The sequence below is a fragment of the Chiloscyllium plagiosum genome, unplaced genomic scaffold (genome assembly GCF_037043375.1).
Source record: "Chiloscyllium plagiosum isolate Xiang-an unplaced genomic scaffold, Cpla_swu_hap1 HiC_scaffold_12, whole genome shotgun sequence".
NCBI classification, from domain to species: Eukaryota; Metazoa; Chordata; class Chondrichthyes; order Orectolobiformes; family Hemiscylliidae; genus Chiloscyllium; species Chiloscyllium plagiosum.
This window is the reverse complement of record NW_028270150.1, coordinates 56,627,813-56,643,737: the sequence shown is the minus strand read 5'-3', so window position 1 is coordinate 56,643,737 and position 15,925 is coordinate 56,627,813. Positions and strand designations below refer to the sequence as shown.

At 43.9% G+C, this 15,925-nt stretch overlaps 1 protein-coding gene across 1 annotated transcript; it reads right to left on the bottom strand.

Moving 5' to 3' along the window:
• Nucleotides 1–5,265: 5,265 nt before the first annotated feature.
• Nucleotides 5,266–15,672, bottom strand: dynlt3 (dynein light chain Tctex-type 3). The gene is made up of 5 exons (XM_043700823.2): nucleotides 15,564–15,672; nucleotides 11,570–11,611; nucleotides 10,691–10,814; nucleotides 8,654–8,731; nucleotides 5,266–8,048 (listed from the first exon to the last, which is right to left on the bottom strand). The coding sequence occupies exons 1-5, from the start codon at nucleotides 15,588–15,590 to the stop codon at nucleotides 7,972–7,974; spliced, it is 348 nt and encodes a 115-aa protein (XP_043556758.2). The 5' UTR covers nucleotides 15,591–15,672; the 3' UTR covers nucleotides 5,266–7,971.
• Nucleotides 15,673–15,925: the final 253 nt, after the last annotated feature.

Below are 15,925 nucleotides of genomic sequence, written 5' to 3'. Positions count from 1 at the left end.
GGCACAATTTCTCTCAGATAGTATCTCATGAAGCTCAGGAAACTTAAAAGGATATCACAGTGAACACCAGTACCTGTAGGACCCAAGCACATTCAAGGTTACCAAAACACAAGGAATCTGCTAATGAAGACTTCTCAACAGTTCTGCACACCAGGTGGATGGTTCAAAGTCTCATGTATCACTCACTCACAACAGAATAAATTTTATAACATTTCTGCATGTCCCTATTTCAGCACAGGGCACTTTCAGACTACAACTTACATTTAGAAACATTGCCCTCATATCTGTTATTTTAAAGCACTCAATTGCAAACAATCACTTCTTTACATCCAAGGTAAGTTTCAGGTTGGCCTTCATTGGTTACAATTTGAGACAGACATTATTATTTTGTGATATTAAGCAGCTGTCATTCAGTGGGACTGGAGGTATGTACGTTAGTATTGTGCATTGTTATCTGAATACTAGGTACCCAACAATCCATCCTCAAAAAAAGTGCAAGTCACCACATTATAGCATTTTCTAGCTGTTTCTTGTATTCTTTGATGGTAATGTACAAAGACATAGAGCTATACAGTATAGAAATAGACCCTTCAGTCTACCTTGTCCATGCTGACCGGAGATCCGAAATTAATCTGATCGCATTTGCCAGCATTGGCCCATATCCCTCTAAACACTTCCTATTCATATACCCATCAAGGTGCCTTTTAAATGTTGTAATTCTACCAGCCTCCATCACTTCCTCTTGCAGCTCATTCGATACATCCACCACCCTCTGTGTGCAAGTTGCCTCTTAGATCCTTTTTAAATCTTTTCCCTCCCACCTCAAACCTATGCCCTCTAGTTTGGACTCCACCTACCCTTAGACCTTGGCCAGTCACCTTATCCATTCCCCTCATGATTTTATAAACCTCGAGAGGGTCAGCCCTCAGCCTCTGACACTCCAGGAAACATAGCCCCAGCATATTCATCCTGTCCCTGTAGCACAAACCCTGCAACCCCAACATTCTTTTAAATCTTTTCTGAACCCTTTCATGTTTGACAATATCTTTCCTATAGCAAGGAGAGCAGAATTGAATGCAGTATTCCAAAAGTGGCCTGATTAATGTCCTATACAGTTGCAACATGGCATCCTAACTCCTGTATTCAATGCATTGACCAATGCTGCCATCATTACGCTGTCTACCTTGACTCAGCCCTCAAGAAACTGGACCCCAGGGTCTCTTTGTTTAGCAACATTCCCTAGGAATGTATAAGTGTATAAGTCCTGACCTGATTTGCCTTTCCAAAATACAACACCTTCCAATTATCTAAATTAAACTCCATCTGCCACTCCTCAACCCATCCGCCCATCTATTCAAGGTCCCATTGTACTGAGACCAACTTCTTCACTGTCTACTACGTCACCAATTTTGGTGTCATCTGCAAACTAACCATTCCTCCTATATTCACATCCAAATCATTTATATGAATGGCAAAAAGCAGTGGACCCAGCACCAATCCTTGCAGCACATCACTGCGCACAGGCCTCCAGTCTAAATCCGATCCTCCACTAACACCCTCTGTCTCCTACCTTCAAGCCAATTTGAATCCAAATGGCTAGCTGTCTTTGTATTCCATGTGATCTAACCTTGCCAACCAGTCTACCATGTAGAACCTTGTCGAAAACCTTGAAGTCCATATAGACAACGTCTACCACTCTGCCTTCATCAATGTTCGTTGCTACTTCTTCACAAAACTTAGTCAAGTTACTGAGACACAATTTCCCAAAATACAACACCTTCCAATTATCTAAATTAAACTCCATCTGCACAATGGAGACACACAAAACCATGTTGACGATCTCCAATTATCCTTGTTTTTCAAAATACATGTAAATCCTGTCCCTCAGAACCCCCTCCAACAACTTTCCCACCACTGACATCAGACTCACCAGTCTTTAACTCCCTTGCTTTTCCTTATCACCCTTCTCAAATAACGGATATTAAGTGACATTAGCCACCCTTCAGTCTTCTGGCACCTCACCCGTGGCTATCAATGATACAAATATCTCTGAAAGGGGCCCAGCAATCATTTCCCTAGGTTTCCACAGTTCTAGGGTACACCTGATTAGGTCCCAAGGATTTATCCACTTTATATGTTTTAATGAACCACCTCCTCTGTAGTACAGACATTTTTCAAGGTATCACTACTTATTTCTCCAAGTCATCTGGTTTCCATGTCTTTCTCCACAGTAAATACTGACGCAAAATACTAATTTAGTATCTCACCCTGCTCCTGTGGTTTCACACATAGATGGCCTTGTTGATCTTCAAGGAGGCTCTGTTCTCTCCCTAGTTACTCTTTTACCTTTAATGTATTCGTAGAATCTCTTTAGATTCTCTTTAACCTTATTTGCCAAAGCTATTTCATGTCCCCCTTTTGCCCTCCTGCTTTCCCTTGAGTAGACTCCCAAAGTCCTTATGCTTGTTGAGGGATTCACTCGATCCCACCTGTCTATACTTGACATATGCCTTCCTTTTTCTTGACCAGAGCCTCAATGTCTCTAGTCATCCAGCATTCCCTACACTTACTATCCTTGTCCTTCAGACGAACAGCAATATACTGTCTCTGGACTGTCGTTATCTGAGTTTTGAAGGCCTCCCACTTTCCAACTGTTCCTTTACCTTATTCCAATCAACTTTGAAAAATTCTTGCCTAATACCACCAAAATTGGGCTTAGTCCAAGTTCAAACTTTAACTTGCAGATCAAGCCTATTTTTTTCCATAACTTTAAAACTAATTGAATTATGATCACTGGCCCCAAAGTGCTTCCCCACTGTTACCTCAGTCACTTGCCTTATTGCCTAAAAGGTCAAGTTTTGTTCCTTTTCTAGTAGGTACATCCACATACTGGATAAGAAACTTTTCTTGTATACACTTAATATATTCCTCCCCATCCAAGTCCTTAACATTATGGCAGCCCCAGTCTATGTTTGGAAAGTTCAAACCCTCTACCATTACAAACTTCTCATTCTTAAAGACATCAGATTTCCTTACAATTTTGTTTCTCAATTTCCCATTGACTATTGGGGTGGTGGTGGTGGGAGGCCTATAAATCCCAATAAGGTGACCATCCCCTTATTTCTCAGTTCCACCCAAATAACATCACTGGGCGCACTAACAGGAATATGCTTCCTAAGTGCAGCCGTGTCCCTCACCAGAAATGCCGCTCCCTCTCTTCCGTTTCTATCCTTCCTATAGCATCTATAACCTGGAACATTAAACTGCCTTTTCCTGACCCACATTTTTGTAATAACTATAGCCCAATCCCATGCTCCCAACATCTCTTGAGGTCATCTGCCTTACCTGTCAGGCTCTTGCATTGAAATAAGTGGTTTATGAGTCTTACATCGTCCTCTATCTTACTCTTGCCTTCCTGGACTAGTTGACTTGCTCCTCTTCTCAACTGTATCATCAATACAGAACAATGCTTTGGGAAAAAACACCAACATTTATTAAAAATAATTAACCTAGTCAACATTGTCCACCTTTTTTGGAAAAAAAGAATGTCTACGTTAGAAACATAGGAGTAGTATGCCATTCAACATTTCTATCTGCCTCTGGCATTGAGAATTCTAAAGATTCATTACCCTAATGAAACAATTCGTCATCTCATTGCTAAATGGATTGCCTTTATTCGCTGTTCCATGATTCCAAATATCCAAGGCAAGGGAAAACTGCAACTACATCTAGCCCCTTACAAATTTTTAGCATTTCAAATAAGATCACCTTCATGCATTTAAACTCTTGAGCATACAGGTCCAGTTTCCTCAATCTCTCCTCTAAGGACATTCCTGAACTTTTACAGCACTGCCTCAATGGAAAATATATTCCCCTTTAGTTCAGAAGACAAAGATTCCCCACACTCACCCTATGCACTGTCTCACTCTATGTGGTAGTGACACATATTTACTCCTGTAATCATTAAGTAGGAAAATCAGACAAAGCTTATTGTAGTTTTGAACAAATATTCCAATCATTGAGAGGTCAAAATTATTTTTGAAGTTGTAAGTTAGACTGGGCTGCTAATAAATACATTTCCATTCAGATTTGTGGGCATAATTATACAAGAGTACAAATCCTCCTTGAGCATAGAAGAGGCCCTTTGGGCCATCAAGTCTCTATCACCATTCAAATGTCTTCACAAGCAGGCAATATTATGGAAAGCTCAAATACAAGTTTGCTGTCAAACAGCAAAAAAAAGAACATCTAGACACAATTCTTTTGCCATTTCACATTTTTTGCCATTGGTGGCATAATTAGTTAGCACACAAATGGACAGAATCCAGAAGTGGAAAGATGCTGAATTAACTTCTGTACTTTCGTTTAACCAAAATCCATTTCTGCTGTCACAAAGTATCAGACATCCATTGATGACACCTGTTAGGTGAAGTAGTGAAATATTGGAGGTATAGTTGTCGAACTGCTCTTGCATGTTTAACTTAGCTGAGATGTAGTATTAGCGAGGAACTGCAGACTGTTAGCCACGTTCCAGAGGTGCATATTCCTAAAAGTAGTTTAACAGAAGCAAAACCAGGAAGAGTGTAATAGCAACAAGAAATGCTTCTTTGTTATCAATCTAAATCAGAGTAAGGTGTTGCCACCTAATCATTTAACTGTTCAGAATAAGGCTACCATTTTAACATCCAGTTAAAGGGCTTGCTTTAGTAAAGATTATTTTTGTTTAGGAATACAACAAATCCTGTCACCAAAGTTTCCTGCTTAAGAAATGAGTTGTAGGACAATTATGGTCTTTTATATAAATAACAGAAACAACTTCCAGCAAGGGGTTGAAACTTAGGTTTCAAAGAATACCATGAAACCTGAAAGCAAGTCGTAACTTTTAACCTATTCCTAACATCTACTCCTCAGCATCATTATCATTCAGCACCTGTATCATGCAGCATGACTATCCTCAGCAGCCTTACATAAAATTCATATGAACGGAACAAGAAAGAGCCTAAGTGTCCATTTTTTAGTTCTCAGAAATATTTCAATATGTTCATAGCAGCTTATAGTCTATGATCCCTGACAAGTATTTTGTTTGAAATAGGGTGCAGGGATTCTTTGCTGCCTGAAGGAAACAAGTGATGCATTTAAAGTAAACAACATGCCAAAAAAAATCATTGAGACATTGAAGTCTGTATTCATGTAGTTAGAAGAGAAATATATGATGTTCAATTATCTGCACAAAATAAAATAAATAACAACACATGGACACAAATCCTAAGTTTATACAGAACATTGTAGTTTAATCAGAAAACATGTAAAGAAGGAAAAATAAATTAGTCAACTGATGTCAGTGATTGGAGGTAACCATTTAATAAAATTATCTGGATAATCAAGGAAACATTATTCTTTACTTATCTGCATTGAGAAGTGATTTTCCAGATCTTATCAACAACTTAATATATCTGAAATTGAAATAGACTTTACATTTTAGTGCTTCACCGGTGTACTATAAGGCCTTGATACTCATTTTGTTATTGCCTGAGTTCCAGGCACTACCAGTAATCGAGAGTAAAAGGTTCTAAAGGTTTCTGGTGGGATAAAAGAATACCTAAGTAAAAGCACAGGTCAGCTAAGACTAATGGAATCAAGGACATTAAAAACTGCAAAAGTAAACAAGTATAATTTTATTATTTCCACAACATATCACTTCACTTATCCTGTAAGAATCAAAATTATTGTTATTTCAGAATTCGTATGCCTGCCGTGCTAATAGTGGACACAAATGTTTAAAGTAAGTTTTAGCCTTTAGACTGCAACAGTGGTTGAGTTCTAAATAAAAGTAACCAAACGGCATAAAGCCCAGTCAACTATGACACAATTGGTACAACTCAGTTGAGTCAGTTGCTTGAAAGTTCGAGGATCATTTCAAAGACTGCCCATAAAATTCTGAATAGACATTTCCACATTGAGGGACTGCTGCACTGTTTGAGGTGCAATCTTTTGAATGAGAAATTAAAGCAAGGCGCCATCTTCCCTTTAAAGTGGTAGTAAAAGATCCCACACTACTATTTCTGGTGTTATGTGCAATATTTATTCTCAATCAACATTACCAAAAAGACATTAGCTGGTCACTATTAAAGTGTTGGTTCTGGGACCCTGTTGTGAGCAAGTTGCTGCTGCATTTCCTACATTACAACAGTGTAACACTTCAGAAAGTATTTCATTAACAGTATAAGGATTTGGCAATTCCAGAAACCATGAAAGTGATATTTAAATGCAAGTTTTGCCTTTCTATTCGACCACCATGAAAACTACTATTTATGTTTTTGTAGTCATCAGCATTTGATCAGTTTAATTAAAATAAACAAATTCAAGATCCAATCATTAGCCACATTTTGTTTTCAACACACAATTCTTCGCTTAAAATTGTTTACATGTATCAACAAGTAAATCAAAATACAATACATGGATTGGATTAATTTTTTCACCACTGAAATATCTTCCTATGTACACATCATCTTTCACACAATTCAAATGTTTACAAAATTAGTCACAGCAAAATATTTTCATTTGGAATATAAAATATTACTTCTCCCCCCACCCAGATTTAATCTGATTGACTTGATTGTAGTTATGTTCCTGTTTACAGTAAACATACATTTATTCAATGCCATTATCAATACTGAATAAAGGAAAAACCCCATCAGTCTTTTTCAAACGGCAAAAGAATTTCTGCACCCAGTTTTAAAAGAGAACTATAGCTCAAATGCAATAGTTTCCTCTAAAAAGACTTCATACTTTTACATCAGAGGATAATTTCATTTACAATTTTAATGCAGGAAATTACTGAACATAAAAGCAATGTTTTGATGTCTATATTGTATTTCACATTGCTTAGGTGAAAATGACAACTTTACTTGATAATTTGTGACGTATATGTAGTGCGAAGCATTTTCAATTCATTACAGAACTGTAAAAAGTGTGTAAACTGAAAATATTTTTTAAAAATGCAATATCCTGCTTCAGTGGAGAGTGCACAGGTCTCTCAAAATCCAAGTTAGTCAGTTACTAATTAAGAAAGAAGTTACAACATCAAAGATGCAACTATCACATCATGAAGCAGTTATAATGGTCCAATTCATTTATGGGGATAATTCAATTAACATTTAAATATGATTCAGACTCTGCATTTAACCCCAAAAGCACATCTTTAGATAGCTAATCAACTCTAGCTACCATGTTTCATATTGTCAACATACTCAATATTCAGAACTTTGATCTACTACACTGCAAACATTGTTAAGCAAACATATATTAATCATTAATTTTTAAATTTACATTATGCACAAGATAATCTCTCAAACTTCAAAAAAGAAATGGATTATTTTATCCAATCAAGTTCTTTTTCTGGAATCTCTTTCAAATCAAAAATACATGTTTTGAAAATTAAAAATTGAACAAAATAAGGAAATGTGAATTGTGCATTACTAATTTCACTGTAGTTTTTATATGATCTAGGAAACGGGCTTGTTTGATTCAGTCAAATGTACACTGCAGCAAAGAGTTGACAGTTCGCTGATTAAACAGCATGTACGACAAGTTATTTGAACTAACCTACATTAGTTGTCTACTACAACACAATAATGTAACAATTAAATCCAATCTTCAAAATGGCAAAGACTGGTGAAAATTAGCTGTTATTTCTGCTGATAAAATATCTGTAGTGGATACCTAGTCCACAGCTTGGATATAGAGTGGTGAAATAGTTTAGTGGATGTTTAAATTGGTCAGGAATAAACAAGATGTAGCCTTTTAAGGAATGGATTTTTGCTTTGTAACTCTTGATCAAATGTACACTATTATGCCTCATCCACAAACAATGCATGCTAACCCTAACTCACAAATAAATGGTGTCTCTTATGTACATATTTTAAGAGTTGGTGTTTACAGATAGCAATGCACACAAGCACATCTTGCACATCACAGCATAATGCTAACGGCAAAAACACTGATGACACAATACATGGTCCTGTTTTCCCATCTCACGGTACAGCTTCCTGCAAAAGCAAAACACGTATTAATCTACATAAATTTATGCAGGGTTCTAAAATATCACAGCTTATGATACCATAAACTTTATAAGCCAATTACACCACTTTATACTTTGAGTTCATGAATGGAAAAGATACATGGTAAACTCTTGCTTTCAAAATACAGTAGACAATTCAGTTGGATGAGGGTGGAAGGGCTGTATATTTTTAAAGAGATGATCTGCTAGGGACACATGCCAAAGGTCGATCCTTGACTTAATGTGTCTAATCAATTACAACTTACGTATGACAATTGTTTTCTCGTTTTAGCAACATATTCAACTCTCAAGAAACAGAAAAACTGAATTTCACACTGAAGCAAAATGTCACCAGATTGTTCTGACATTCATCAGTTTCAATCAGTGGTCTGAATTAACTATCTTCTACTTTCATGTACAATGTTATAATGTGGTATTCAAACCAACACATCAGACATGTTCTATTATTTAATGGAATCATTAGACTTTGCTATGAAACATATTACTTTCAATTAAGGCACCAATTTTTAAATAGATACTCTACTTTTAGATGTGTTTGTAAAAAATTCTAAATATTAAGGAGGAAAGACTTACCATCAGTGTTGCTATCCCAGTAACATGAACTTGCTGTGTGGAGACCAGCTCCACTTTTCTGCATTATCGCACAAGTCACTAGAATTATCAATATATAATTCAGTGAGAATGCTTTTTCAGAGAAACAAACATATAAATTAGAGAATGCTGCTTTTATCTAAATGCTAGGTTTCTGTCCTAATTTGGAATGTTGGCACCCTGACAAGCTGTATATTTATTGCCGTCCTTGGTGGCCTTGTAAATTTTTTTGTGGATTTTATTCCTGAACAACTGGCACTGATTTGATATAACTGAGTGGTTTGTTAGATCACAAAAGTCAATCATCTTGGCAAAAGAGCCATTATAAAATATGGAGGTCAGACTGGATAAGGTCACAGTATAGATGTCCTTCCTGATTGTGAAATTATAGGATATTACTGAAAAACCAGTCACTTTTACCAATTTTTTTCTGCAGTTCTGTTGATCAGAATTCAAAATTCTCAAACTACCACAGTGGGAGTGCAACAAGCAGCCTCTGGATTATTATTTAGAAACATAATTACAAAATCTATTTCTTTCAAAGCAATTCAAAAATGGGAAAACATCTCAAAGTGTTCAACAACGTGCAGGGAATTTATAGAAGCACAGTTTATTTTAACAAGACATTTGCAGTTGTAATATTGAGAGTAACCAATGAAGGTCACAGTTGACATGAGGATTAGAAAACCTCGACCACTATTTGTTGGCGAGACATAACCAAGCACTGAAATCCAAGACCCAGATCTTACATCAAATTGAATCTCTCAAAAACAGTACTGCAAGTCGCAGAATTATCTTTCCATACAGGATAAGCAATAGGTCTTAAAAGTAGATTAACTGGAAGTTTATTGAATCATTAGAGACTAGGGAAAGCTCTCCAATTTCAGTCTTTCATGAAGCAATCCTTTAAAATATAACTTCAAGCAGTTTCAATACTAAACAAACACCAGTTTTCCTTTATTTATCTCATTCAGGTCAGAAATTCAAGATGATTAATAAAGCACCAAGGTAAATTCACATTTATTCCATACCAATATGACCAAAGTACTCTGAATGATGATTTGGAGATGCCAGTGTTGGACTGGGATGTACAAAGTTAAAAATCACAACACCAGGTTATAGTCCAATAAGTTTAACTGGAAGCACTAGCTTTCGGAGCCCTGCTCCTTCATCAGGAGCAAGTTGTGGAGGACACAATTATAAGTCAGAATTAATAGCAAAAATTTACAGTGTGATGTAACTGAAATTATACATTGAAAAATACCTTGGTTGTTTGTTAAGTCTCTGATCTGCTAGAATGACCATGTTGGTTTCACTTCTTTCATATGTAAATCACAAAACCTTTTTTAAAAGTTACATTCTCAGGTTAGCTTTAACTTTTAAAAAAAGTTTTGTGATTTACATATGAAAGAAGTGAAACTATCATAGTATTCTAACAGATGAGAGACTTAACAAACGATCAAGGTATTTTTCAATGTATAATTTCAGTTACATCACACTGTAAACTTTTGCTATAAATTCTGTGTCTTACAATTATGTCCTCCACAACCACCTGAAGGAGCAGCGCTTTGAAAGCTAGTGCTTCCAATTAAACCTGTTGGACTATAACCTGGTGCTGTGTGATTTTTAACTTTGTACACCCTGAATGATTACACCGTAGTACTGTACATAAAGTGTAACTGAAAATTAGCTATCAAATCAAAGGTGAACTATCAAACCAACTACTCTATGTACAAATATTACAAAATTTATTTAATGCTCATCTCAATTCGGTCTCATCTTTCTTCGACAGACAGCCATTAAAAAATCATGAATGTCAAACCAGGAACAGTAGCAGGAAAGAAAATATGAGTAAACTTCTTTTCAGAGTTTGAGCCTCACACAGTACTAAGACATGCTTATCCTGAATCCTTCCCTCTACTTCAAGGTGATGCATCAAAATAAACAAACAAACCTTATCAAGCTGCACAACAATTTGTGCCTCTGAAATTATTTTTTACTTTATTACAGAATACTCACCAATGTATTTAAACGGTTTTCCCATTTTAACCAAATGCATCAGGGATTGTTCAACTACAGCTGCAGTCCACTGATTGATCTTGCTGTGATTATAATCAACCCCTCCAATAATATTGTCAACGCACTGAAAATAAATCACTGAAATTAACTGCATATTTATGGCTTAAACATTTCTGCTAATATGCTTTATGTTTTTTGCAGGTTTTAATTCAACACAGAATAGTGACACTCTGTTCAGATTAAGATTCCATTTCAAGGACATTGCATCACCCCAAACACACCAATGTTCCTTACAATTATTCCAGTTTTTCAAACCTTCACTAACATATCAAGAAATACATCTACCTGTTCTCGAGAGACAATGATCAAAACCTACTAACCAAATACCAGATTTAACAGTCACTGATTCAAGCCCATTCCATCTGGTTGGCATGTTTTAATTTGCAGTAATTTCCTAATTATAAATGTCATTCAAAAGGACACTGAGGTCTCCAAAAATCATATTTTCTTCAACAGAATTTGAAGACTTTTAAATATGCTAACTCAAAATCCCTCAGGTACACAATGAAATTAGGAATACCCCTTGAAGAGTTATATCTTATTCAACCAATGTCCCACTGTTGATCCAGGAGACTGGAGTTCAAGTTCCACCTGCTCCAATGGTGTGTAACAACATCCCTGAAAAGGCAGATTAGAAAAATCTAGAATGCTAAGCCAAGTACAGATTGCCTTATCAAACAGAGCATTATTTACAGACAGCTTTCATTTTCAGAAGGGTAGCTACATCTCAGGCCAGCATCACAGACACCCAATATTATTTTATTTCTAAATTTACCTACTGTATTTTAATACAGCCACTTGCAGTGAATATAACCTTACCTCTTTGACAATATTGCTGGTTTCATCTGCATTGAAGGAAATCTGCAAACAAACATTTCACTGGGTAAATGTGACGTCAGAAAAGTTACACATTACTCACAACCTCAATTACCTAAAAGCGATCACAAATACTTTGGAGGCACTACCAAGGACATGCTGGGGAGGAGAGGGACATGAAGTCAAATGGAGGTAATGAGATTGTGCCACAGGGAAGGTGGGGGAGAAACTGTTGAGGGTTGGGGGTTTTTTTTTAAGATTACTTACAGTGTGGAAACAGGCCCTTCGGCCCAACAAGTCTACACTGACCTTCCAAAGAGCAACGCACCCATACCCATACCTCTACATTTACCCCTTCACCTAACACTACAGGAAATTTAGCATGGCCAAATCACCTAACCTGCACATTTTTGGACTGTGGGAGGAAACCGTAGCACCCAGAGGGAACCCACACACATACAGCTACCTGAGGTGGGAATTGAACCCCGGTCCCTGGAGCTGTGAGGCCACAGTGCTAACCACTGTGCCACCCTAATATTATTGAAGTTCTATTTAGCTTTGTCTGCTTGTGGTTGAATGTAGAATTAAAGGGAGTTAACTTTTAGATTCCTTACAGTGTGGAAACAGGCCCTTCGGCCCAACCAGTCCGAAGATTAACCCACCCAGATACATTTCCCACTGACATTGCATCTAACACTATGGGCAATTTAGAATGGCCAATTCACCTAACCTGCACATTTTGGACTTTGGGAGGAAACCCACGCAGACACAGAGAGAATGTGCAAACGCCACACAGGCTGGAATCGAACCTAGGACCCTGGTGCTATGAGGCAGCAGTACTAACCACTGAGCCACTAGTTGGGAGGGTTGGTTGGTTGGAAAGGGTTTTGGGGTTGGGTCGAGATGGAGAAAGATTTGCGGAGGGGAGGACGAGTGTGTTTCTGAGGAGTGGGGAAGGTTGTGTCTGGTGGGCTGGGGAGTGGGGAAGGTTATGGCTGGTGGGGTGGGATGTGTTTGTGTGGGGTGAGGAAGGTTGTGGCTGGTAGGATGGGGACTGTGTGTGGGGGAGTGTTGGGGCGGGGAGGCGTTGGGGCGGTGTTGGGGTGGGGGAGTGTCACTGCGGTGTGGGTGGGGGGGTGGAACAGCGTCAGTGTGGGGGTGGGGGAGCGTCGATATGGTGGGGGAGCATCGGTGGGGGGGGGGAGGGTGATGTGTGGGGGTGGGGGAGTATTGGTGGGGGGGGTGGAGGGAGTGTTGGTGGGGGGTGGAGGGAGTGTTGGTGGGGGGTGGGGTGGGGGTTGGGGGGTGGGATGGGAGTTGGGGAGTGTTGGTGTGGGGTGGGGGTGTTGGTGTGGGGTGGGGGAGTGTTGGTGTGGGGTGGGGGAGTGTTGGTGTGGGGTGGGGGAGTGTTAGTATACGGTGGGGGTGGGGGTGATGGTGTGGCGTGGGGGAGTGTTAGTGTGGGGTGGGGGAGTGTTTTGTGGGGGGTAGGGGAGTGTTAGTGGGGGGTGGGGTGTGTGTTGGGGGGTGGGGTGTGTGTTGGGGTTGGGTGGGGGGTGTTGGTGTGGAGTGTGTGGTGGGGGTGTTGGTGTGGGGTGGGGGAGTGTTGGTGTGGGGTGTGTGGTGGGGGTGTTGGTGTGGGGTGGGGGAGTGTTGGTGTGGGGTGGGGGAGTGTTGGTGTGGGGTGGGGGAGTGTTGGTGTGGGGTGGGGGGGAGTGTTGGTGTGGGGGGGGGGGGGGGGATGTTGGGTGTGGGGGGGGGGGGAGTGTTGGTGTGGGGGGGGGGGGAGTGGTGTGGGGGGGTGGGGGGAGTGTGGTGGGGGGGGGGGAGTGTTGGTGTGGGGGGGGGGGGGGGGGGTGTGGGTGTGGGGGGGGGGGGTGTTGGTGTGGGGGGGGGGGGGGAGTGTTGGTGTGGGGGGGGGTGGTGTTGGTGTGGGGGGGGGGGGGGGGGGGTGGTGGTGTGTGGGTGGGGGTGGGGTGTTGGTGGGGGGGGGGGGGGGGGTGTGTTGGTTGTGGGGGGGGGGGGTGTGTTGGTGGGGGGGGGGGGGAGTGTTGGTGTGGGGGGGGGGGAGGTTGGTGTGGGGGGAGGGGGAGAGTGTTGGTGTGGGGGGGAGGGGGGGGAGTGTTGGTGTGGGGGGGGTAGTGTTGGTGTGGGGGGGAGGGGGGGGGGTTGGTGATGGGGGGGGGGGGGGAGTGGTTGGGGGGGGGGGGAGGTGTTGGTGTGGGGGGGGGGGGGAGTGTTGGTGTGGGGGGGGGGGGGGAGTGTTGGTGTGGGGGGGGGGGGGAGTGTTGGTGTGGGGGGGGGGGGGGGAGTGTTGGTGTGGGGGGGGGAGTGTTGGTGTGGGGGGGGGGGGGGGAGTGGTGGTGTGGGGGGGGAGTGTTGGTGTGTGGGGGGGGGGGAAGTGTTGATGTGGGGGGGGAAGTGTTGATGTGGGGGGGGATTGTTGATGTGGGGGGGGATTGTTGATGTGGGGGGGGGGGGGCGAGTGTTGGTGTGGGGTGGGCGAGTGTTGGTGTGGGGTGGGCGAGTGTTGGTGTGGGGTGGGCGAGTGTTGGTGTGGGGTGGGCGAGTGTTGGTGTGGGGTGGGCGAGTGTTGGTGTGGGGTGGGCGAGTGTTGGTGTGGGGTGGGCGAGTGTTGGTGTGGGGTGGGCGAGTGTTGGTGTGGGGTGGGCGAGTGTTGGTGTGGGGTGGGCGAGTGTTGGTGTGGGGTGGGCGAGTGTTGGTGTGGGGTGGGCGAGTGTTGGTGTGGGGTGGGCGAGTGTTGGTGTGGGGTGGGCGAGTGTTGGTGTGGGGTGGGCGAGTGTTGGTGTGGGGTGGGGGTGTTGGGGTGGCGTGTGGGTTGGGGGGGGGAGTGTTGGTGTGGGGTGGGGGAGTGTTGGTGTGGGGTGGGGGAGTGTTGGTGTGGGGTGGGGGAGTATTGGTGTGTGGTGGGGGTGTGTTGGTGTGTGGTGGGGGAGTGTTGGTGTGTGGTGGGGGAGTGTTGGTGGGGGAGTGGGGGTGTGTGGTGGGGGAGTGTTGGTGGGGGAGTGGTGGGGGAGTGTTGGTGGGGGAGTGGTGGGGGAGTGTTGGTGGGGGAGTGGGGGTGTGTGGTGGGGGAGTGGTGGGGGAGTGTTGGTGTGGGGTGGGGGAGTGTTGGGGGGGTGGGGGAGTGTTGGGGGGGTGGGGGAGTGTTGGGGGGGGTGGGGGAGTGTTGGGGGGGGTGGGGGAGTGTTGGGGGGGGTGGGGGAGTGTTGGGGGGGTGGGGGAGTGTTGGGGGGGAGTGGGGGAGTGTTGGGGGGGAGTGGGGGAGTGTTGGGGGGGAGTGGGGGAGTGTTGGGGGGGAGGGGGGGGAGTGTTGGGGGGGAGGGGGGGAGTGTTGGGGGGGAGGGGGGGAGTGGGGGAGTGTTGGGGGGGAGGGGGGGAGTGGGGGAGTGTTGGGGGGGAGGGGGGGAGTGGGGGAGTGTTGGGGGGGAGTGGGGGAGTGTTGGGGGGGAGTGGGGGAGTGTTGGGGGGGTGGGGGAGTGTTGGGGGGGAGTGGGGGAGTGTTGGGGGGGTGGGGGAGTGTTGGGGGGGTGGGGGAGTGTTGGGGGAGTGGGGGAGTGTTGGGGGGGTGGGGGAGTGTTGGGGGGGAGTGGGGGAGTGTTGGGGGGGTGGGGGAGTGTTGGGGGGGTGGGGGAGTGTTGGGGGGGTGGGGGAGTGTTGGGGGGGTGGGGGAGTGTTGGGGGGGTGGGGGAGTGTTGGGGGGGTGGGGGAGTGTTGGGGGGGGTGGGGGAGTGATGGGGGGGTGGGGGAGTGTTGGGGGGGTGGGGGAGTGATGGGGGGGTGGGGGAGTGTTGGTGGGGGGGGTTGTACGTGAGGTGGTGAGACAAGAGATTGTCAGGGGCCGACATTTTCGTGGTGATGATGATGATGACAGCCACCGCCCTAAGCGACGTCGACCTCGGCTTCAAGTGACTCTCAGCTACTCCGGCTTCACTGAGGCGTCATCGAGCCGGCCATCAGCGCGATTGCAGCTCACCTCCTCCCCGGCCGGATACTCCTCCATCCTCAGGATCACTGTGTGCCCCCGGAGCCGCTGCCTCTCCCTGTCACCGCCACCTGACGTCGGCCTGCAACATAGATTGGTGACGTAAGGCCCATCTGGAGGACCGCTCACTGCGCCCCCTGGAGCCCGGGAGGATCTCTCACTCCCGCCCCCTGGAGCCCGGGAGGATCTCTCACTCCCGCCCATGGAGCGCGGGATGACCGCTCACTGCGCCCCCTGGAGCCCAGAAGGATCTCTCGCTCCCGTTCCCTGGAGACTGGGAGGACCGCTGACTGCGCCTCCTGGAGATTGGGAGGACTGCTCACAGCGCCCCTGGAGACTGAACGGACCGCTCA

Bases quoted from the DNA above. Each gene is read 5' to 3' on its own strand.
- dynlt3 (XM_043700823.2), bottom strand. From the start codon at position 15,590: ATGGAGGAGTATCCGGCCGGGGAGGAG. The intron at 11,612-15,563 runs GTGAGCTGCAAT...GTTTGTTTGCAG, and splicing joins AGTATCCGGCCGGGGAGGAG to ATTTCCTTCAATGCAGATGA. The intron at 8,732-10,690 runs GTGAGTATTCTG...TGATAATTCTAG, and splicing joins AAAACCGTTTAAATACATTG to TGACTTGTGCGATAATGCAG.